This window comes from Psittacula echo, assembly GCF_963264785.1.
Source record: "Psittacula echo genome assembly, chromosome: 4".
In the NCBI taxonomy this organism is placed as follows: Eukaryota; Metazoa; Chordata; class Aves; order Psittaciformes; family Psittacidae; genus Psittacula; species Psittacula echo.
This window is the reverse complement of record NC_137738.1, coordinates 92,682,021-92,705,532: the sequence shown is the minus strand read 5'-3', so window position 1 is coordinate 92,705,532 and position 23,512 is coordinate 92,682,021. Positions and strand designations below refer to the sequence as shown.

Below are 23,512 nucleotides of genomic sequence, written 5' to 3'. Positions count from 1 at the left end.
TGATTAGATACAGCAGAAGGGAAAACAGGGGAAAGTGGAAACATACTTGTAGATGTTACACGCAATGGCGGCACAGGGGGATGAATAGCTGGTGGATCTGATGAAGACCTCTGCCTGCTTATACTTTCCACTCCTAAAGAATTTGTCTTCCACATTGCATTAGATGAAGAAATTGTCTGAATACCACTGCCAAGAACTGAAGGCTGAACTAAAAAGAGAGGAAAATACTGTATTATTATCATTGCTTACCCTAACCACAAAGCGTTCATTTCACACCCATGCTTTTAGAAATGGTGCAGCTTGACCACCATATTCAGCAGCAGAAACCACTGCCATTCTGCTGGAGTGCCAGAGCAGAAATCAGAGGTTGGTGTTAAAAATTACATGGAAGTTTCTGGGTGAAGCCTTACTAACACCTTACCTAAGTAAAATTTGTCTCCAGTCGTTACTTTAAAATATGTCAACACTTGGAAAAGCAGAAATTTCTCAAGACGACAGAAGGCCAAATCTTGCTATTTTCTTTAATCTCTGATAGCTGTAATCAATCATCTTTAATCCCTGACTGATACCTGTAATCTTCTCAGTTACTGCAAGAAAAGGACCTCACTCTCAGCATTAGCAGACATTACTGACTCAAAATGAAACATCAGTTTTGACTTGGAATTGACGAAAAACTGTAATTCTGAATTTCACCCAAACAAGAAGCTATAATAACTAGTCATGAAACAGTTACAAAGTGCAACTTCTTTGAGGCCTCCTAAATGACTCCATTCTTAGGCTAAAGAGCTGCCTTCTCATTTTGTAACAACTACAGGGTTTCTTCATAAAGTCAGTATTTTGCACATATCATCCCACTTTTCCCTACTCTGTATATGAGCATCATATTAAGAAAAGATGAAAAAGAGTAAGGTATGAATATTAGGTTGCAGGGAAAAGCATAAAAGGTTCAGAAGACTTGGAGAAAAGCCTAAAGCTAAGAAGATACAGGAGTAATAATACATCATAAGCATAACAACAACATCCAACAACATCAGCAATCAACAAGAAGCTAAGATTGATGATACTATTACAGCTTTTAACTAAGAATATAAAACAGCAAGCTAATACATTGCTAGAATAAAGAATATGAGCCAATAATCTAAACCAGGCAGCATGCTTTCTTGGCGTGAGTTGCACTATATCAGTGCCAAGAAGTCTGGGGTTGGGAATGAAATTAAAATGACACTCTTTCAAAAGTGCCATTTAATCATGGGCAAACGGTAGGTAAAATAGTATGGTTGTCTATGATTAAACTAATATGAAAGGCTAAACCAGTCTTTTTAACTATCCAATTGTATTACTAATTTAGAGATAGAAATCTAACAGTTAAACAGACTATGAAAATTCCTTGGGTGAATCTTCTTGTTTGGTGGGGAAAACATTCGTTTCCATCAAGTAAATAGTGTCTAAATACTAATCTTAGACTTCATACAAAAACATTAGATGAAAGGAATCCCACCTTGGTTAAGTTTTATATGCTGCTAAACTTCCCCCAGTCCCATATGATATGCTTTTTGAAGTAACCCAATACCATGCTGTTCTTTGCTCAAGGTAGAGCAAAGATAACCTAGATAACTAGATAACCTCCAGTGGTCCCTTCCTGCTTCAAACATTCTGTGTTATTTTAAACCAATTTTTATGCTGCAGCCAATCCTGTGAGACTTTTCATATTACATAGATGTTCAATTTGTGTTCAATCTCAGACACAATCACTGGTGTATGAAGTCTTGCCTTGACCTCTGCACAGTGCTCCCAAAGGCAGAAGCCACTCATGTATGCCTGGAACATTCCCCTGTTCGTATCTCCTCTTACAGAGTCTGAATTACAGCATCATAGAAAATCACAGGTTTACACAGTCATTTTTTCTTGAACTTTACAGAAATTCAGCATCCATGAAAGCTACTGAATTAATAACAATATTAAATCAATGAAAGACACCGCACATCTACTGTACAGGAAAGACCTATACAGACTTCTCTATGCTTTAATAAGTTCCAAACACATTATATACGAAGATTAAAATGAAGTTCACACCATCAGCTTTAATGGTAGATTTTGCAAGCACACAACCCTTCTGAATGAGAATGAGACATGTACATTTTACACTGTTTTTCTGATCAGGGTATAACTAGTAATTGGCAGTTACATTTTCAGTCAGTAGCAGTTCACTAAAATCAACCAGCCCACCACATCATAACACTTTTATTTCAATGACCTTGAAGCATGTATTCATTAAAAAAATTACTTCTGAAGGTTAAAATCTCTCATGGTCTGCATAAGCTCTCCATTCTCCCAGGTCTTAAATGATTTTCCACAGCACCCAAATGCTATTGAAGCTGTATGTTTAAACTGAACTCTGACAATGACATCTTCAAAAAAGAAGTATGAAAAGATTAAAACCAAACAAAGTTGCTGAACTAAACTGCTTGCAACCCTCCTTTCAATAAATTGCTTAACTCTATTGAGATTATCTGGGCATTGTTTTCCCCAAACACGATTGTGTATGTTCTTGCAGGTATACTGAAAATCAAACTCAGATTCACTTCAAGCAGATTCACTTCAAGCATATAAAAAACGAAGTCATCAACAAACTGTTCAAATCCTTACCTGTGCAAAAATAACTATAAAAGGAAACCTAAAAATGTAATAATAATTAAAAAAGTTATGATCCCATTCTTCTAACATACAGTGATACTCTGATGTTAGTACCTTTGCCAATATTCCTTGGAGGTAGAGGAGGTGCACTACTTGTAACAGGTACTGCAGGCTGAATGGGAGGTGGACTGCCACTGAGTATTGCTCCGTATGTTTCATTCTGTAATATACTTGGCATAAATCCTCTTTGCTTATCCTTAGCAATGTTTGCTGCATCTCTTGCCAGGGATGCTACATTAGGCTGAAGTTGGTTTGATCCAAGCTGATAGAAGCTGACAGGTCTGTCCTCTCTCCGGTTGGGACTGGGTTGCTTAAACACAGTAATAAAAGTATTTACGGATACCACATCAGTTATACTAATTTTATTTATTAGTTGATAAATATTTATTACTTATAGAAAGTTATTAGCTTCTAGAAAGAAAAAAAGGCTTCTAAATGCTTTTCTGTTGCTTTTAATATGTAATCTAAAAAACTACGTTCCATCCCCTTCAAGACAAAGTAACGGTGCACATTAACAAAAAAAAATTGATTAAATGTGAATTGCATTTCAAAACAATTATCATTTTCTCTGTAGTGTGCTCCTACAGGATACACTGCATCCTTATATACACAGGGCTAAACTCCTAGCGATAGTCAGCACATTCAGACTGGATCATGTGGTTTCCCTGCATCAAAATACCAGACAGTATTTTCAGAAGTAAACAAACAGCTAAGGATCCAAAGCCTCATCTAAAGTTCAGCAGCTTTAGATTCCAAATAGAAGATCATGATCTCAAAACACAGGCATAGTTGTTTCTACCTGTAGTTCAGCCCACCACGAATTAGAAGCCAAAACTCATGAACTCTTTTCAGCTCACTAATATCACTGGACAAATTCAGAAGATTACTTCAACTGCCAGCTGGGATCAAACATTGCTCAACCCATGCACATTATCAAATGACATCTAATTAGTTATCTTTGAGATTTACAGCAAGTCATCTGCTTGCTATGCATGCTAAGCATTATTCTCCCTGTTTCACAAGTAAGCACTGTTTTCAAATGATAATTAAGATTTTATAATACATAAATTCATGTGGCTAGTACAGGAATGGGCTGTAACAATTCACAGCTCAGAGAGCATAAATATGCCTTTGCAAATAATGTTAGATAAACACATCACTGATTATCTTTATGAAATTAAAATAACAATATATAATAATAGCATTTAGGCAAATATTTACACCAACAGCGTAACAGATTTTCCTCTGAACATATTCAATCCCTACTCTGGATTGATCATGTAAGGCCTTTAGACATATTATAGCACAGCATTATAGTTCAAAGACTTACCAGAACGATGTATGTGACAGCCAGACACATTAATCCCTACATTTACTTAGGCTTAACAGCCTCCCTCCTGACTGGCTGACACACTCCATTCCCTGACCTTCCCACTGTTCTGATTCTGCTAATTGTCTCAGTTGCTTCTGCTTTCTAAAGCAGCAGAAAATTCTTTTTTTTGTTTTGCTTTGTTGACTTAGCTTTTCACTGGTTCACCAAACTGAAACAGCTCCATATAGGGACAAATGTGTGCCAGAGCAGAGGAAAAGGTAGGATCACGCAGCTGCAGTGTGGAACAGCAGCAGAAACCAGACACATTGTCTCAGCCTTCTGCTAGGTTAGTACCTCTTTTATATGAGAAATTCTAGGCTAAAAGAACTTCAGTTTCAAACATGACGAAGATTATAAAATCTATTCAATTCCTTTACCAGACACAAGCCCAATAGCTAGACATCTATAAACAGAACTCTGATGTGATCCTAAGCAACGGCAGTATTCACCAATGCATTCAATACAGTCACAGACACTAGTTTGTGATTAATAGTCCTTAATCTCCTTTCAAAAGTCCCTGTAGTATAAGCCTATTAATAGCAGGCAGTGAAGTAGCAGTTTCATTACTTTAACCTCATTGCTGCGTAGCAGATAACTTCCTCTCATATAGACAGAGCTCAGGGACTAACCAAGAAGAGAATGCTCAACTGCAGAAAGCAACTAAAAGAAGTGAAGGAAAGAAAACAAATTAAAAGAAAGCTAATTTAGAGTGTCCCAGAAAGGGATTTACTAAATATTTATTTGTAAATTGCACAGAAGGTTTTACAGCTGGAAAAAATTAAACTTCCAAATTATAACAAAGTTTAAAGTTGCTTTATCAAAAAGGTCATAATTGCTATTATTATCTGAATGGTGGTACAATACACAGGAATACATAAATATTAGGATATACTATGGAAGCTCACCTAGAAGAACTGGACTTAGCAGCTCGTAGATTCCAGATTCTTGCACAGATACCAAAATTCTCAAGAAAAATCTTAAGTCTCAGAAGGTAGCAATTATGCTTTGAAAAGGATGGCTTGTGAAAATATTTTTTGCTCTTTGTTGCTACCCAGTTCAAGTCAAGCACCACAAGGAATAGCTACCTTGGACTAAAGAGACAGGACATGGGGAGAAGAATCCTAAGTTGACAGGATCTTGCAAAAATTGTATTTTACAACAGAGGAAATTTACTGACATCAAAATTAAGTCTCCAAACCATTAAGCCAGTTCAATGGTTTGATGATTAAGTATTTTTAAAGACATTCTGTGAAGGCAAAGAAAATGAACCTATGACTGACAGTCTTTAATATTTCTGAAAACACGGAAAAACCCAACACACGAGATTTGGTTTTACTCTATTAGCAATTCATGCCCTAGCTAAGACAGGAAACTTGGCAAGAGAAGTATTAAAATGCTAAAAATTCTATTAAGAAAAAAGAGAAACTTCACTATCCAGAGGAGAAAGGAGTTTTTTGTTAGCTACTTTCAAGAGGGCAAAAAAAAGGTTGTGCTAACATCTGAAGATTAACTAATATAAAGCCTATTGTGTATTCCTTGCACTTTAAAAAGGAAGCAGAGAGGGCACAAGCAATTACAATACCACACAAAATACTGCACAAAAGGAACAAACCCATCTGTTCAATACTTACATGGAATACTTCAAATTATGACAGTTTCAGAATGTAATTAGTATTTAGAAGCCTATACATCATTTCAAATTACCTGGTCCCCAGATAAGCAAGCCATTTTAAAGTCTTGTTCAGGTATCAAAACACAGTCGTTTGTTCCCTGCCTGTATGTTTAGATGTTAAATACTTTCTCAAGTTGGCCCCTAAATTGAGAAATTAAACGTTGAAAATGCAATGATGTTCCTATGCTGCTGGAATGCTTTAATACGATCATCCTTGGAGATACTGAACAACCATCTGGACATGGTCCTGGGCAACCGGCTCTAGGTGACAATGCTTTAGCAGGGACTTTGGGCCAAATGACCTCCAGAGGTCCCTTGCAACCCCAACCATTCTGTGATTCTGGATCCAACAGCACCACAAAACCACTGGATATTTCAGGTATGAAAAGAGAAAAAACAAAAAATGTTTTTACACAAAGATTCAGCATTAAGACCCTACGCTGCTGTTAATGGATGCAGCTTATTTAATGAACAAGTTTAGTTACCCTGAAGACAAGTCAATGCATAAATTGTTCCAAAATTAAAGCCATCGACTGGAGCTATTTCAGAAACATAAGGAGATATTACAAGGTGCCTCTCTGTTTCCTTTGTAAAGGCAATTTTCCCAGCTCATGTTACTTCTGCTTCACCACCAGCAGATCAAAATATTCCTAATGTACTGAAACAAACTATTGGCTCCATTAAAAAGAAGACATTACATTTGGCTAATCATAATTTGATCATCACCACACAGTTGTAAGTTTTATACCTTGTATTAAAGAGGAAAAAAGATGACAAACTATAATTTTGGGAACTAAAATTTAAGCTACCAGATTTTACTACCAAACTTCATTTCACAATGACTTCATAAGTATAGTAAAAAGGAGTATTACTGAAATCATTACATACATCATGTTTACACATGTGCACAGAAAAATAGTAACATACTGATACAAACCTGTAGCTTTTCATCCACATCATCATCACTTTCATCCAGATCTTCATGGAGTAACCGCCACTCATATTCTACATGAACATGAGAATTAAATCTTCCAGACAGTGCTTGAGTAAGCTAAGGAAAAAAAGATGACTGTTGACAACTACGTGCAGTACATTTTAAAACAAGGTATTTAAAATCAAACAAAAAACATTTATAGAAGGAACCTTTAAGTACAAATATTACTGTCATTTTAAAGAGAGATTTCAGTAATCTGGAAAGTTACTGGGGTATGTTTGAAGAATTAAGCTCTGTGACCAAATACAACACAAATAAATCAAAAGCAAGTAGGCTTTTCATTAACCATTGTAGGTCCATTCTTCACTGCAGGTCCATTCTCTATTTTCTGACAATAAGCACCACATCCTATTTGCTTTGATTTAGAAATTTTAAGTCAAAGAAAGTAACTGCAATGCCAGGTTGGTCTGAATCAGACTCACTTATCGAGAAGCCTTGACCCCATTAATCCATTTTGCTTGCTTACTAAAAGTAGTAATGGTAGCCAGCTTCTCTTCATAGAATCACAGAATAGTTTAAAGATCATCTAGTCTACCCCCCAACTCCCTACAGTCAGGAATTAGCTTTCACTAGATAGGTTGCTCAAAGTCCCATCCAACCTGAGCACTTCCAACTCTGGGCAACAAGAAAATGGCCTTTATCCATAAAAAGTACTTTAGTGATTAGATCTCAATGAGATATCAGACATTTAGAATCACAGAATCATTTAGGTTGTAAAAGACTTTTGAGTCCAACTCTTAACCTAGCACTGCAACACTCACTACTGAAACATTTCTCTAAGTACCATATCTACACCTATCTTTCAAATACCTCCAGGGATGGTGACTCAACCACTTCTCTGCTCGATAACCTCCCTTGGCACAACTTGAGGTGGTTTCTCTCAGCATATTGCTTATTACTTGGGAAAAGGGTAGTTCAGGTAGTTGTAGAGAGCGATAAGGTCTCCCCTCTAAGCCTCCTTTTCTCCAGTATAAACAATCCCAGTTCCCTCAGCCACTCCTCACAAGACTTGTGTTCTAGACACTTGACCAGCTTTGTCGCCCTTCTCTGGACATGCTCCAGCACCCCAACGTCTTTCTTACAGCAAGGGACCCAAAACTGAACACAGTATTTGGGGTGTGGCCTCACCAGAGCCAAGTACAAGGGGATTATTAACTTCCCTAGTCCTGCTGGCCACACCATTTCTCACACAGCCAGGATGCTCTTGGCCTTCTTAGCTACCTGGGCACACTGCTGGCTCATGTTCATGAGTATGACAGCGGCAGTCAACCACCACTCCCTGGTCCTTTTTTTGACTGGGCAGCTTTCCAGCCACTCTTCCCCAAGCCTGTAACGTTGCTTGGGGTTGCTGTGACCCAAATGCAGGACCTGGCACTTTGCCTTGTTGAACCTCATACCACTGCTCTTGGCCCATTGATCCGGCCTGTCCAAACACCTCTGCAGAGCCTTCCTACCCTCCAGCAGACCAACACTCCCAGCCAACCCGGTGTCAACTGCAAACTTACTGAGGGCATCCCTATTGTGGATCTGGGACAATAGCTCAAACAGTATCATCCCTTGGCCACAAGAAGTTTATAATTTCTAAAGCACCTAAAAAGAAATCCAATTTTCTTCTTAAAAGCATATAACTTGATATAAACATATAACTATTTCTAAGCATCTAGAATATATTCATTGAATATTTAACTGTAAACTGTTACATATTCAGACATGATTCTGCTTATAAAGTCAAGAACACACAGAAAGATGCAACACTTACCAACTCTTCACAGTGAGTATGTTTTAAACGTTTAGCTATATCCAGCGGGGTCTCTCCTGATTCATTAGCTATATTGCAGCAAGAAAAGAAAGTTATGATGGTAAGTGCCACTATTAACACATTCATTACTAAAGACAAACTTTTAAATATACAGTGAAGTACTAAACCAACATGCTCTAAAATTCATCTCTTTCCTTCATTTATAGGTCTGACTCATACCAACCCTCTGAACATGACAAGCAGTAGCAACTCAACTTCCCATATATATGAAAGGATAGCCATAAAATGGCAGTGTATAGCTAGGCAACAAGCTATCAGTTAAAATTCTTGGTACTTATCTAAATTAGTTTAAAAAATAAGTGCAATGTGTAAGTAACTTTTAAACTTGAAATAAACAGTTAATATTGATTACTTTTTTATAATTAAGATTATATTCATAGCATTATGATAAACAATTGAGGAAAAAATGCACTTATTCCACATTCACTGTTTCATATCTGAAGCAGTGACAAATCTGAAACTGAAGTACACATTCCTCCTTTACCTATTTCAATAGAAGCCTTCCCTCTCAGCAGCAGTTTGAGGCACTCAACGTTGTCCGTCAGACAGCAGTAATGCAGGGCTGTGCTACCTTTACATGTCTGTTTATCTAGATTACCACTATTGGAGTACAAGGAAGAAGAAGAAAGCTGATTAAACTTAGTTTCCTACCCTATTTTATAAACCTCTCTCATTACAAGATTTTCAAAGAGTAAAATTACATTTGCAAATAACAGAATCACTTTTAAGTATCTGTATTCATTTAGTATTTGTATTACTGGGCATAAAAGCAGCATCAATAATACTTTTACAGTTTTCCATATGCTTACCTGTTCTGCACTAAAAAGTCAACTATATGAAGGGATGTTCGATCAACTGACCTAACAGCAAGGTGAAGTGCTGTTTCATCTTGCTCCTAAGAATAAAACAAAAGAACACATTTGCTTCTTCTCATCTACAGAGAAGCAGAAATTTTATTAAGACATAAATTAGATAAATTAAAGCATTTAATTTCAAAATATTCAGACATGTTACCATTAAAGCACGTCTTATGAAGACATTAATTGCTTCCCTTTCATTTCTTTAAACATATGCGTTGAAAACAAATAGATTATTGAATGATTAAACTTCTAATGTTTAAATACACTTAAAATATGATATTATTTGGAAACAATTTTAGATTAAACTACTATCTTTTATTATTGTTAAATGACATCATTAAAAGGACAAGTGTTCAGAACAGTATTTCAAATCTTATTTTCAAATAAGAAAAAACAGTCCTTAATGAAAGCACACTGCAGTTATAACAATTTGTTTAATAAAATTTGCAACACTTACATGGCCATTGGCCAGTGGAATTTTTTCTGTGAGATCCACACCGTCAGCATATACTTGGACTAATCCAAGAATGTCTCTTGATTTGACTGCTTCACAAAGAGCATGTAATTTAGCTGCATTGTCAGCATGCTTTTTCCTTGCATATTTTCTCTCAATATACTTGGCAGTAATATAATCTTTTCTTGCATTCCTGAAATTGAATATCATTTACTTCTATAACTTTTAGCAGAAGATGCACATCAGAATTTCCGTAAGTACATGCAAGTAATTTGAAATAAAATCTGGGAAAGACTTTGTCACTATGATAATTTTTCTTTTTAAATATGCATGTAAGACATTCAGTCTTGTATTTCCCAGTATGAAATGCAGCTACCGAAGATGAATCAAATATCCAATACAAAGACAGACCATTTATTTTCCCCTCTAACTCTGGTGTGAAGTTGAGATCAAAATTACTCAGCTCTATGTACATAAGATATATTAAGGCTTCATAATGTGGTTTGCTAACAATAACTTGCAGGTTTATGTTTACCTGACTTGTGCTACTACACATGCTGGAAAAACAGGGAAGGCATGGGATACACAACTCTGTCTTACAGGTCTGCACACACTATATGTAGATGTATTGAAATAAATTATTTTTTAAAATATCAATTTTAGAAGTCTTCTTTTGCTATTGATTTAGTATTCAGTAAAATTATTGGTAATTTTAACCATGAGTATTAATACTTTGTATTATTATTGATAGTGGTAGTAAAAAAATTATTTAAACTGCATGGTTCTGTCAGAAAGTCTTTCTGGTTAAAGTCCAGATAATGTAAAATCAGCTTAATCCAAAGCCAATTCTTCTGAGTTTGTTTCTGCATAATTTACCAGCTCTTTTATGATGGAGTAGTATCCAGCCAAGTAGACAGCTGTCCTTGCTGTGTCTCTGCCATCAGTATTCTGTGTTTCTGAGGAATTCAATTAAGTGTTCTGTCTTTATTCTACATAGTTATGGACTTAATTCTAAGTGTAGTTTCTGAACAGTAGGCATTCAGTATATTTCAGGTAAAATGTGCACTTTACTCCAACTTCTGTTTTGTGTTTTAATAGCACAAAATTAATAGCTTTATTTTTAATCTTTACCCTGTGTGTCTTTATAAACCTCGAGTCATGTCTAATTTGTTTCTTTCCCTCAAATCGTGATTCAGAGAGTTGGTAAAATAATCCTTACTATTAGGGAAGGCACAATCAGATAAAGTTCAATAAAACTGATATGCAAAGCATTCAGGAAAAAACGTTTACTCCCTGGCTATAAGGTTATATATAAGACATTACACATCTCTCTACAGGCCTATTGATGCAAATCATAATGGTACAACCCATTAGCCATATTAAATTAAATGCCTGCCTTTTTCAGAAGTCGTGGCTCTTTACTTACATATCACTGCTCGGATTAGGTTTGACCATCTCATCAACTGGCAGACAGAATTCCATAATCTCATTAAACCCAGCATTCCCAATATTCTTTGCAAGCTGTTAAAAGAAAAATAAAAATCCACAGCTCCCTTAATAAATATGTTATTAGCCATGCACCTACTAGTGGGAGGACAAGGGAAAAGGGAGCTGGGACTTTTTGTTTCTGATTCCTAGTTCTGTTACTATTTCAGCAATCATGAATAGATTAGGTACCTTTCTGGATGTCAGGGATTTAATATACAAACAAGTAACTGCAGAATAATCCATCAAGACTCCAGTTTGTATAACAAATGCAAATACTTTGTGCCGGATATGAACTGTCACAGAGTAGATGATACGTGGTTAACTTCATTGTGTAGCAAAGCTGAATACATTTTCTTCCTTTGAGGATTAAAGTTCTCTTCTTAAATAATGCTAAATAATTAATGGTATAAGTATTTGTGAAGTTCTTCAATTTGTAATCTGAGGGGCACATTTACATGTCAAACAGCTGTGTTATTTTAAAAAGCAACCAAGGGTGAAAAGACTTGGGAACACATAAAATATGAAGCCTCCACAAATTTGAATTCCAAAATCAGGCAAAGTTTGCAATCAGACACTATGTTCCAGGAGGTTCCCTCTTTAAGAGTTCAGCTTTTTTCCATTACTTTTATCCAGAGGCAACTTTAAGGGTTGGAACAATATAACATTAAAGTGACAAAAATGTACCTGTGCTGGAAGTATGATATAGTACTATTTTTAAGTTAATAAAAGCAATTTGATTACCAAAAGTTCAGATGTTCCCAGCACATCTAATGTAAGTGATTGCATTCTCGAATAGTGAACACCAAGCTCTCTATGGATTCCTGAGCATTCAATGCAAGTTAGAATTCCCAAATTTGTTGAAAGCCAGGTAGGATCTGAAATAGAAAGAACCCACAGAATTAAAATTTATTCAGGCAATTATTTCATTCTAGAAAATGTAGTATACAGAAATGAAATTCTGTAAAAGAAGAGTCCTGTACACGAATTGCCAGGTTTTTTAATTTATGTCTTTACATTTACTCTATTGATGAAAGAAGTGAATAATGTATTTTGCAGGGGCAGGGAGGGGGACGGACATAAAGGATATTGCTCCTCAAGGGAGCTGCTTAAACAGTCCACTTTGTCATTCTGCTTTCATTCATCTTTCAGGAACTGCATTTTACTACCACCAATACAACGGTGTTACATTCTCTACTGGGCGTATAGTGCAGTTCAAACTGAAATAACACTGCCTACAGGGTTTTTTTTGTATTTTGAGTATAGACTTTAGACTAAGTAAGGCAGCAGTGATTCTGCAGTATACATACAGCACCACACCACAAAGGATTCTTACTCAACTATTTCAAAGATACTAAGGCTCATCCCTCTCCTTTCATAACTCTTGCTTGTCTTTTATCCTCATATTTTGCATTCTTGCTATAACATTCCTGCATCTTCCAGTGAAATAATTAATATCTGAAAATTTAGACAGGTTAGTAATTCATTTATTTCATAATGGTTTGATAGTAGCCATTTAAAATCCTCCCATTTGAAGACAGTAGGATTGTCTCTTCCCATAGTTTTTATACAGTATCTATTGCTGGGAGTTAGTATTGATTTATAAAATGCATACAGCTTCAGATCTGATGTTTTTAGCTAGTTTCAGATCAAAAAAACCTAAGACCTGCAGTGCCTCTGTAACATAAAAGAACACAGGAAACAGCAGGATTTAGAAAATAATTTGAAAAGGTTTATAGTAGAAATTCATTGATCAAAAAAACCAAAACTGCAAACCATAATCAGCAAGTGTATTCTTTTCTAAGTGAGCAGTCTTAAGACATATTTCCTGGCTTGCTCTCAAAGTCAAACATATAAAGACAAAAAAAAATACAAACCCAAAATAAGAAATTAAGAAGAGGTGTACTGGGAAAATGCTTCAAGTATCATACTGCCGTCCAGTTTTACCTAAATCTCATGTAAAATACGGGCTCATAAGGTAAGTTCCATTGATTTATATAAGCAAAAATTACAATTAGAAAAATATATGGGAGAAAAATAAGCTTCTTAGCCACTTTTCTCCCTGCTGACAATATGCATATAAGCAAATCAATCTTACTAAAATAGAGCAATTTAATTTTTAGCGTATTCTACTATGTGTATAATCTTCATAAGACAGGGAGTAAAAGTGAAAGCATAAAACATCAGCTTAAATTACTCTCATGAGTCATAGAATTTTTACCAATTAGAAACATGCTTAATTGAGTCACCTTGTGCTCCACAGTCACAACACACATCATTTCCAGTCATCCTCTGGACTTCAGATATAATTTCTTTTGTCAGTTCCTGGACAATATTATTTTCTCCTGTGTTATCATCTCCTTTGAATGCATTATTTAAAGCTTCCTCTTTGCTGTTTTGTAGCACAGATGTCCATCTAAAATGGCAGTAATATTTTGCTATTAAATGTTTCAGCACTTCTAAAGTTCAAGGTAACGTCTCAGTAGAACACCAGTATCAAAAATAAGATTAACAAAGTAACTCACATTTGACATTCCTGTTCATCCTCTGCTTGAAAGTGGTATGTTCTGTCATCTGCACAATAAATAATTCACATACTGATTAAAAAAAATGATTGAAAAACTGATTTTGCAGAAATCTCTCAGAAAAAAAATCTAAAATTAATAATTGATGTGTGATTTCTGAGGTCTCTAGTCTCATCACTGGAGCATTGACAGGCAGTGTCTTTAGCAAGTTTCACTCTTACTACCTAGAGTTCATCTATGTTTAAACCTATCTTTGCAAAAGGTGCCTTGTTGCTCTTAAAACAGAAACTGTTTTCTTCCATGCTCTGTTTCCATTGCATAAGCAGCAGCAGAGCATAGTAATTTTTCCATGTTCTAGATACAGTCTCAGTAATCACAAGTCTAAAGTTCTCCTGGGGGTCGTAGTGGTGTGTGTATGTGTAAAATACACAGTCCATATTTGAGTTTATCTGTATATGAAAGAAAGACCTAATGTTTCCCAATGATGTCTTAAAACTACAGTAACAAAAAATGGCAAAACAAAGTCCAAATGCAATCAGAGTATGTTCCAAGACGTTTCATTTAAATCAAGCTCAAAAATTTTCATTTACTATTATTTTTGTGATTCTAGGCATTGTTAACAGTGTACTATTACAGAAAAATCGCGTAACACATTTTAAAGTCTATGAAACAAGTGAGACATGATACAGTTTAATGATGGAGTTGGAGTCAAAATTAGAATAGTGGACGAGAAGAACGTAGCCAAAACTACCAGCAAAAAGATATTAGAAGATAGTTTCAGACATGAAAAATACTAAAGAAAGTGAGGATACATGAAAGGACAGAAAGGAAAGTGCTAGATAAATACAATATTTTATCATGCCATGATATACAACAATTTTCTGGTTTTTTTTTTTTTTTAAAAACAATGTTTTTAAACTCTATAGAAAAAAATAAACGACAAACTAATTTAGAGAATAACGGTTACGCCTTGTCATGCATATGATGGGACAAATGGTAATGTTGTGATATGCTGATATTGGGCCCAGGGTTACCAACAAGGACAGAAAGTGCAAGAGTAAACAGGGAAGACACCTTGCTTGTGCAGAAATGGAAAAGCTGTGTACCGTATACAAGAGTACTAGTTTATTAATGTAAGTATCATATTTTACATTTACAAATGCAAAACCACTTTACAATCTGATAACGGAACAAATGAGAAACAGATTTATAGTCTTCTTCCCAAATAATTTCAGATATATATTTTAATAATGTATTTTTACTGAGTCCATAAATAAAATACTAAAATGTGCCAGTGAGAAAACAAAGGAAACATTCTACAAAGCAAGTTTGTATCATCCCAGTTTCCCAAATTATTAATTTTTAATGTTTTTAATGTGCAGACTCTCACCTTTATATCTATTATGAGATAACAAAACTAAAAAAGTTTGCAGTATTTTCTTCAGAGTTACATTGCAAGCACTATGCTTAAATTTTAAGAAGTTTTTGTCATGGTTTAAAAGCTTCTTTTGATGTTGTACAAAAGGCATGACTTCTCAAGTTAATCATCTATGACATTTTCAGCATAAAGAGTGGTGTCACAGCAAAAATATCGTTACTCTATTGTAAGGTAGCACAAAACAATATAGAAAGGAGTAAAGACAGCTTTAAAAACAAGTGGTTTTCCAAAGAAACAGTTAGCTGCATTACACTAGAATGACTGAAATGTCACAGAAAGGGAAAGCATCCTACAACTGCAAAACTGTTTAAGTGGATCATTGACACACCTACAGAAATAATGCAAAACTCTAATATTAGCTGCGAGTAAAAAGACCTGAACAACAAACCTACGTGATATGAGGTCAAAACATTTTTTCTCTTCTGGGTTTGTTTTCACTTGGCAGGTTAACAGATTGAGCTTTGCTGGAGGTCGGTTAGCCTATTTGAAGATAAAACACACACATTTTAGTATACTGAGCCCCTGCAGTCCAAAAACAGAGGGTAACATCCCACTGGCCAAAAAATATTTGACAAATGGCTGTTAATTTTTAAGGCACCCACAGTTTTGATTTATGTCTTCTTCTGCATTGTGGCTTGTAAACTAGATTTTCTTATACTATATACTGTATCTTATACTATAAGCTACTTTGCTTACTGATAACTGGATAGACTCTAGAATTTTGAAAGAGCAAAGGGATAAAATCACTTCAATTATCACTAATTTGATCACCTTACTAGTAACACTTATCTGAAGAAATCAGGTATGACAGATGAATTTTACGTAAGTTTAAGATGACATTTAGATATTGAGTTTAAAAAAAATTAGTTGTCTAGGTTTTCAACAATCAAATAATTTGACTCCTGTTAATGTCCTCAAAGAAAGCCTAGATAACCAGTTTAGAACAAATGCTCAAATTTTAAATGGTAAAGGGACACACTGAAGGAAAGTAAGTTTGCACAGCGCAGTCTCAAAACAAACATGCAAAACTAAATTGAGATAGTTCATTACTAAAAAAAGTAGTGAAACAAAATACATTCTATAATGATACATGCTTTCTAGTCAGGTTCCTCTCAGCTATTTCAGTTCCTTACTGAATAAGAAGTGGCAATGTTTTACTAAAAGCAAAATTTACAAGCAAATTCATTTTGGAAAAGTCTCATAAAGGCTACAAAGACTTTTCAAATAGCATTTCTGCACTAATCTCCTTTCCCTTAACTCACCTGTTTTACAGACCTGGGGTAGGACCTAGAAAGACATTACATTTGCAACCTTGACTTTAGGAATGGTTTGCACTTGCTGCAATGGATTTTACTAGTTTCACTCTTTTTTTAGAGTAAGTAAATCAGAAAGCAGATTTAACTAGAGAGACTTTGCTCTAGACAGTAATATCTGAAAATAATAATTTCAATCATTCAATCTACTATAAAGATAACAATATACATAAACCACACTTATGTTGCATTCTAACAATTTTAATCTATCGAGTTAATAAAACAAGATAAATCACCTGAACAAGAAATATTATCAAATAAAGCTGAACTATCACAATGTAATTAACTTGCAATGAATCATAAGAAACAGTTTTTTCTCTACCTCTTCTAAATCTATTTATGAAAACATTTAATTCAAAAAAGGGAGAACATGTCTGAAGAGCACAGGTTTCCTTGAAACAATGTGATAAAACAACATAGCACAGCCAAAATAAGAACAGCATCATCATTATAACTGAAGTCCACTAAAAAATTCAAAACCATGGAGAAATGTAAGGGAAACAATTATGGGTCTTTTTCCTGTTAAAAAGAGAAGAAAAAAAAAAAAAAAAGCAGCACAATGTCCTTGAAAAACAGCATCCTGATGCTTTGCCCAACACAAGCAGCAGACAAAGTCATGCATGCTTTGAAACAACAAACCTGCAGGTCACTTGCTGGGCAATGTAAAACAAATTGTACCCAAGAGAGGTATTGCAGGCAGCAAGATGACAATTAACTGACAACCACACTGGATTCTCTGCCTAGTAAATAGCTTTTCAAATTCCAGATATTTCTCTTAGCAGTAAAAGCTCATACAGTTTTCATTATTTTAGCCTATCAACAACAAGAGTTCTTTGTGACTAGCAGCAAGAAAACATCCTGAAAATGCCAGCTTGGGCCCGTTTTCTCAGTTATATTTAAATATACTTAATACCCATAGCACTAAAGTTTTCTGTGTTTACATTTTTAATGTAACTGTTTGTCTAAGAAGTGCCCAGGAGCTGCCTATAATGAAAATACAGAATAAAGCAAACAAAAATCAAGATACAAGTATTTGGTAAAAAAGCTACTGGGCAACTCATATATACCTTTCTCACAGGCTTTACAAGAATGTGGAAATGCAAAAAAGTTCAGGTTAAGAAAGAACCCACTTGCCACAGGATTTTGGATCTGAAGCACATTCAGGACCTAACTAGTTTTCTGTAACTTACGAAACATGAAGGTGTAAATGGATCCACTGAAATGCTTCAGAGAGGTCTAAAGGACCAATATACACAGAACTCATCTCTCTGGACAGAGGAATGCAGCATAAGAACTCTGTATCAGGTCTGAGAACCCAAATAAATGTCTGTGACAACATAAACCAGATCCTGGACCAATGTGCTGATCTTGGAATCTAAACATATTCCAAAGCTTTTAACTGAGGACCTCCTAGCTTGAAGTCAGCATTAACAAAGGTATTAAAAATCCCTGACATCTTCACATGTACGTGATACCACCTCATTCATGCTTCGACCCTGTAGCCAAACAACAACTTCCCCCATCCACCTCCCCAGTATGCGTCCATTACTTGGCAGACAACACGCTTCCATCACATGGTAAATGCTGCCTGGGGAGAAGTTAGATTCACAAGACAAGGGGACGTAGGGCTGTATAAATTCCTTAGTCACACTAGGCTGCCGTGGATCCAGACATTTGGCAGGATTAGTAGATGCTAGAAGTAGAAAACAGTAACAAATGTGTAACTGCTATTACACTCTTTGTTTAAAACCTCTGAGCTTCATTTTCCTGCTCTAGCCCCTGAGGAGACAAATTTCAGACTATTGTGAAATTTTTGGACACCCACATTAGCACACTGTCCTGGGTTCAGCAGTAGCAGTCAGTTTTTCTCCTTCTTAGTATCTGTTGCAGCACTGTGTTTTTGACTTTCAGCCTGGGAACAAAGCTGATAACACCGATGTTTAGACTGACCAAGGACTTTGTGAGTCTCATGCTCTGCCAGGGAGGAGGAAGGGCCGGGAGGAATCGGGGACAGTACACCCGACCCAAACTAGCCAAAGAGGTATTCCATACCACAGCACGTCATGCCCAGGATGTAGAACTGAGAGTTCCGGGAAGGGCTGGATCACTGCTGGGTGGGGGTGAGGTACCGGTTGGTGAGCGGTTGTATTCTCTTCCTTGTTATTTCCTTTATCATTATTACTATTAGTGGTAGCAGTAGTGATTTCTGTTATACCTTAGTTATTAAACTGTTCTTATCTCAACCCGTGGGAGTTGCATTCTTTTGATTCTCTTCCCCATCCCTCCAGAAGCTGAGGGAAGAAAGGTGGAGGGGGGGGAAGTAGACTGCGTGGTTTTGATTTACGGCCTGGGCTTAAACCACGACACACACCAACAACTTGAAAAGATGTGCTCTGACTTTACATACCATACATTCAGACTTCAGCATCAACTCATGTTCCTTCCTGCCGAAATGATAATCCTCCATCCAGCAAAACTGACTTATAATTTGTTCTGGCAACAAACAGTAAGTGTAGGAACCAAAAGTTTAGGCTTCTAAGACAATTTCCAAGAAGTGCCATGATGCAATGCTGATTTTTACAAAAGGCATGAGCAAATCTGTCTACTTACTTAACAGATTGGTTGGCTGATTTCATCATGCCAACTGGGTATCACAGTAATTTACTTCAGAATCAAAAGATTCAATTTGATTCTTTTGCCTTCAGATTGTCCTGTTAATAATAATGGTAAACTGAAGTTTCCAGCAGTAAAGAAAGAAGAGCAAAAAAATATCCTTTGATAATGAGTCTCTCTTCTATTCCTTTTCTGCAGACAACCAGTAAATTTCATTTACACTCTTTAAACACAGGTCAACTCTGAGGAATCTGAGGTTCTTGAAATGTTTTTCCCTTACAACTCTTGATCCACAAACCACTCAGAACTGCTATTTACATGGCTCAATCTGCTTCTATAATTGTTTTTTCATCCACATGCATTAAATTTCAGTCAGGTAGATGTCACACAATTTCCAACTGCTAATAATTACACAAAGAAGCACCATCTGGTTTTCCATCAACCATTACCTTGCATGTTGCTCTGTGAATGCTAATTTCTTTAAATCTTTCAGATCTCTGAAAGTATAACTTCCACACCTATGCCCATGCAGACACATGTATTCAATGTTACAGCTGGATGGCCAACAGAGAATCAACCATATTCTCTCCATCCGTATGAGGAGAGCACTTGGCAGGTGAACTGAAGTCAGAATATAGCATCTGCAACTGCCTTAAGACAGCTGTTCTAGAAACTAACCAGAAAAAAAATAGTCCCTTGTAAAGAGAGACTACATGGCCAAAGAACAGAAATCCATGAAGAACATCTAGCCTTTAAAGGAAAAGCATTTACAAATTTGATAAAGCAAAAAAACCTGACAACTTAATTTCTGAGAGATGGTTCATTTTGATGAACAGCTCAGAAGAGAGACCGACACATCATATTATAAAGACCAGGAGATATCAACCCTGGGCAAGCTTGGAAATCAGTGTTGTTGCCTCAGAACACTCGGAAGACATTCAGAGTAATCCACAAAATTCTTAAACAGAAATTGCTTCTACCTATTTCAGCACCTATGAAACAAGCATTAATTTATATTACACAAAACTGCCATAAATACAAAAAGGGAAAGTGAGCAAATAAGGAAAAAATACTTTTTAGGTGTGTATTTTAAAACAAGAAGGTACTCTTTTACTTTTGTAATATAAAAAGATCAAGACCAAACCTATGAAACTCACGTATCTAACTCACATTTAAGTATCTACCTTAGCAACTGATTTCCAGCTACAGCTCCACTGACTTCAGTGGGAATTTACAACTTCTAAAAACATTAGACCATCTGGTAGACAGCTTATAAAAAAAGAGAACAACAGTATCTTGATAGACTCAGTAACTGTACTTGCATGTGAAAGTTTTAGAATTCTGCTCCATAAGTGGATTTTGTAGCCTCTGCCAGCTCTAAGACGCCCTAGCTCAACTTCTACTGGTACCACCACAGTATGCCCTATGCCAAGTGCATTTACAGCACATGGAGACACCAGCATTGAACACACTAACAGACTTTTCTCTGACAAAGATGCACTCATATGCACTCAAATGAGAATAGGGATAAACGGGTGGACAATTCCAAAGCCGTAGTAACGACTCTACTTTGCAGGCCTGGTTTTGCACTCCTCCTTAACTCCTGGTTGTCAGTTCAGACAGCAACAGCTTGTGGTTAGATGTACAAATGAGAGACTGATTCATTTTTGCTGCCAGGGTCAACTTGTAGTCATGGTAACAGGCATAACAGGATGAAGAACAGAATGGTTCATAGCAGGATCAAGAAACAGGACTGTTTATTAGACCAAGAATGGGAAATACTGTCACTGAGTTATTTTTGCCTTAACAAACTTTTCTCTGAATTTTTGAGAATGCAATATAAAAGAAGAAAAGTTATGAGAAAGCAGAAACAACCAAGTTCAAAGCCAAGTGTAAAAAGTCCAAAATATGAAAGTGTAAGGTTTTAAAACTTTAAGTATAAATATTAAATTTGTTAATGTGTTTCAAATATTGGCAGCAAAGAAAGAGGGACTTGTGACACTCTTGCCATTCTGGTAAAAGTTGCCTTCAGAGCTGATTTTCCCCAACAGCTACTACCCAGGAAAGCTACCTTCATAATACGTATCAGCAAATCTGAGGGAAAGAAGAGATTAAGCATTCTTTCAGTTTATTTCGTGAATATAAAAAGTTGTTTAACCTGTGTCTAAAAGATGGCTTAATGCCCAACAATATTTTTCAGAAAGATAGATAAGTTAGATAAGTTAGAATTTGTATTTTTAGATAGTCTGGTAAAATCTGAATAGTTTACATGAACTAAATGAGCCATTAAAAAAGCCATTTTTTCCCCATCAACAGTCATAAACATTAAATCAGTTGTATTTTTAGATCCTGTGTGTATGCCTTGATATATTTCTGAAACACTGCCTTAAAAAAAGTACCCATCATATTCAAAATGCTGCACCAGGAATCTAACTAATTCCAAATTATAAATATAGACCAGCATAGCTTGCCTTTTTGTATTAGCAACCATGTACATAAAATACTGTAAACAAATACTTACTGTACCATGGGAAATTGTAAGAAAACCATTTTTAACTGAACACTTCCTTTTCTGCCACACTTTTCTGATTCTGGTTTAAAGGGGGAGAAAAAGAAAAAAGTGACTCAGGTTTTAACATATTTAGTATTGCCTCGTTTCAGCTTTTAAGACCTGATTTTTTTCAGCAGAACCCAGCAGTACTTACCCATCACTTTTCTTGTACAGACTACCATTTCGTTCAGTGCCATGTTCCTTGTTTCCCTGAGGCTGATGTAAACTGTAAGCTGTACTCTGACGAAGCTGAGAATCCTGAAACATACAGAACAGCAGCTTGTAATACATTCCACACTTTCAACCAAAACATCCCCCCTGTTAATGAGTTTCAGGCCCTTTCCTTCCTGCTCTAATCCTATAAGACAATGAAATACATTTTTCCTCTCAATGAGAGAGAACAAGATCCATTCCTTCTTTAGGAGGGCACAAAAAACATTTAAGTAGCCATTATCAGCACCTGCCAAAATCCTCTTACTTGCCTTAGTTTAGCTTTACTATTGGCCTTAATATATCATTTTTTTACCCCCAAAATTAAATGAGCAGCAGGTGTTCCAACTCATGCAAACACTGCACTGTACGAACACTAAGTATTACTATTACCTGCCATTCCTAGTGCACCCTTCCATTGTAAAAAACAATTACATACATAAATTTGAAGAAGTGGGTTTCCTTGTGCAAACTGAGTCAAGTTACTGTCTGAAAAGAGAAGAGACCTCCTGGAAACATAGTTCATGAGGCACACAGAAAATTGAAGTTATTGCCGTAAGAAGAATAACTTAAACTAAATATTTTGAACAAAGTAGAATTCTTGGACAGGAAGTGACAAGGATTAACTAAATCTTAATCTTTCTATTAAGAAATAGCTCAACTTACTAATTTGATAAAAAAATTTCTTTTGCTCAAAGATGAGATAGTGTGTCTTGGATATACGAGCAGAACATGCACAAGATACATAACTGGGTTTTTCAGTGTATACACATGATAAAATAAAGTATACAGTTATCCAAAAACTATAAATTAAGAAGACAGTTTCTCTCTAATTACAATTAGCTTCATGCACTTTATCAGCCTAGGTCTAAGACACTTTGGATACAAGCAGGGGAAAAGGACAACTAAAACCAAGAATACACTTGGACTATGCTTTTCCCCAGAGAATGCCAGCTCAGATGGAATGTTGCTCCTTTACAAGCTCCAGCAGCACATTCTGCTACCAAAGCTACTAATGCAGCCAAACCTGTTCAGTATCCTCCTCAACAGCAGTGGCAACATGACAGGTCGTAGGGACACCTGCTCCCCTGTTCAGTGCACTTTGGACTCTTCACCCCTAGGCTGCAGGATTTCAGGCTCATCCTGAATATAGTGCTAGAGCTTGGTGGTTCTGAGAACTGTGCGCTGAGCTCAAGGCTGTCTGCAGCACTCCTTGGTGCTCCTTTTCAGCAGGAGCACCTGTGCCCACTTTCCTGTCTCTCAGCTAGTGGCCTAAGAAGGTGTTATCAGGTAGCAATATACATCTAAGGCTTTTAAAGGCACTGCAAAACTACCACTTAAACATGGCCTGTTTATCATTCCTCTCCAGCCTGTTTGCACAGAATTATTTTTGCACTCTGGCTGCCCAACATAAAAACAGAACGACATTTAAAAAGAATTCCTGTCACTCATTAAGAACCACTGCACATACACATTTACTGACTTGTGAAGAAAATCTGATCTGACACTGCC

General features: G+C 36.1%; 1 protein-coding gene across 1 annotated transcript in view; it reads right to left on the bottom strand.

The window, feature by feature from the left end:
- Positions 1–23,512, bottom strand: part of ASAP2 (ArfGAP with SH3 domain, ankyrin repeat and PH domain 2) — a gene marked incomplete at both ends in the record, with an annotated part of 95,634 nt that overhangs the window by 12,981 nt on the left and 59,141 nt on the right. The window contains 14 exons of the mRNA XM_080615928.1: positions 47–176; positions 2,735–3,004; positions 6,679–6,789; positions 8,492–8,559; positions 9,036–9,151; positions 9,361–9,446; positions 9,869–10,058; positions 11,292–11,386; positions 12,095–12,228; positions 13,600–13,766; positions 13,876–13,924; positions 15,706–15,793; positions 21,761–21,830; positions 21,945–22,048. Of these exons, the coding sequence (XP_080472054.1) occupies positions 47–176; positions 2,735–3,004; positions 6,679–6,789; positions 8,492–8,559; positions 9,036–9,151; positions 9,361–9,446; positions 9,869–10,058; positions 11,292–11,386; positions 12,095–12,228; positions 13,600–13,766; positions 13,876–13,924; positions 15,706–15,793; positions 21,761–21,830; positions 21,945–22,048 (1,678 nt within the window). The remainder of the gene's footprint in view (positions 1–46; positions 177–2,734; positions 3,005–6,678; positions 6,790–8,491; positions 8,560–9,035; positions 9,152–9,360; positions 9,447–9,868; positions 10,059–11,291; positions 11,387–12,094; positions 12,229–13,599; positions 13,767–13,875; positions 13,925–15,705; positions 15,794–21,760; positions 21,831–21,944; positions 22,049–23,512) is intronic.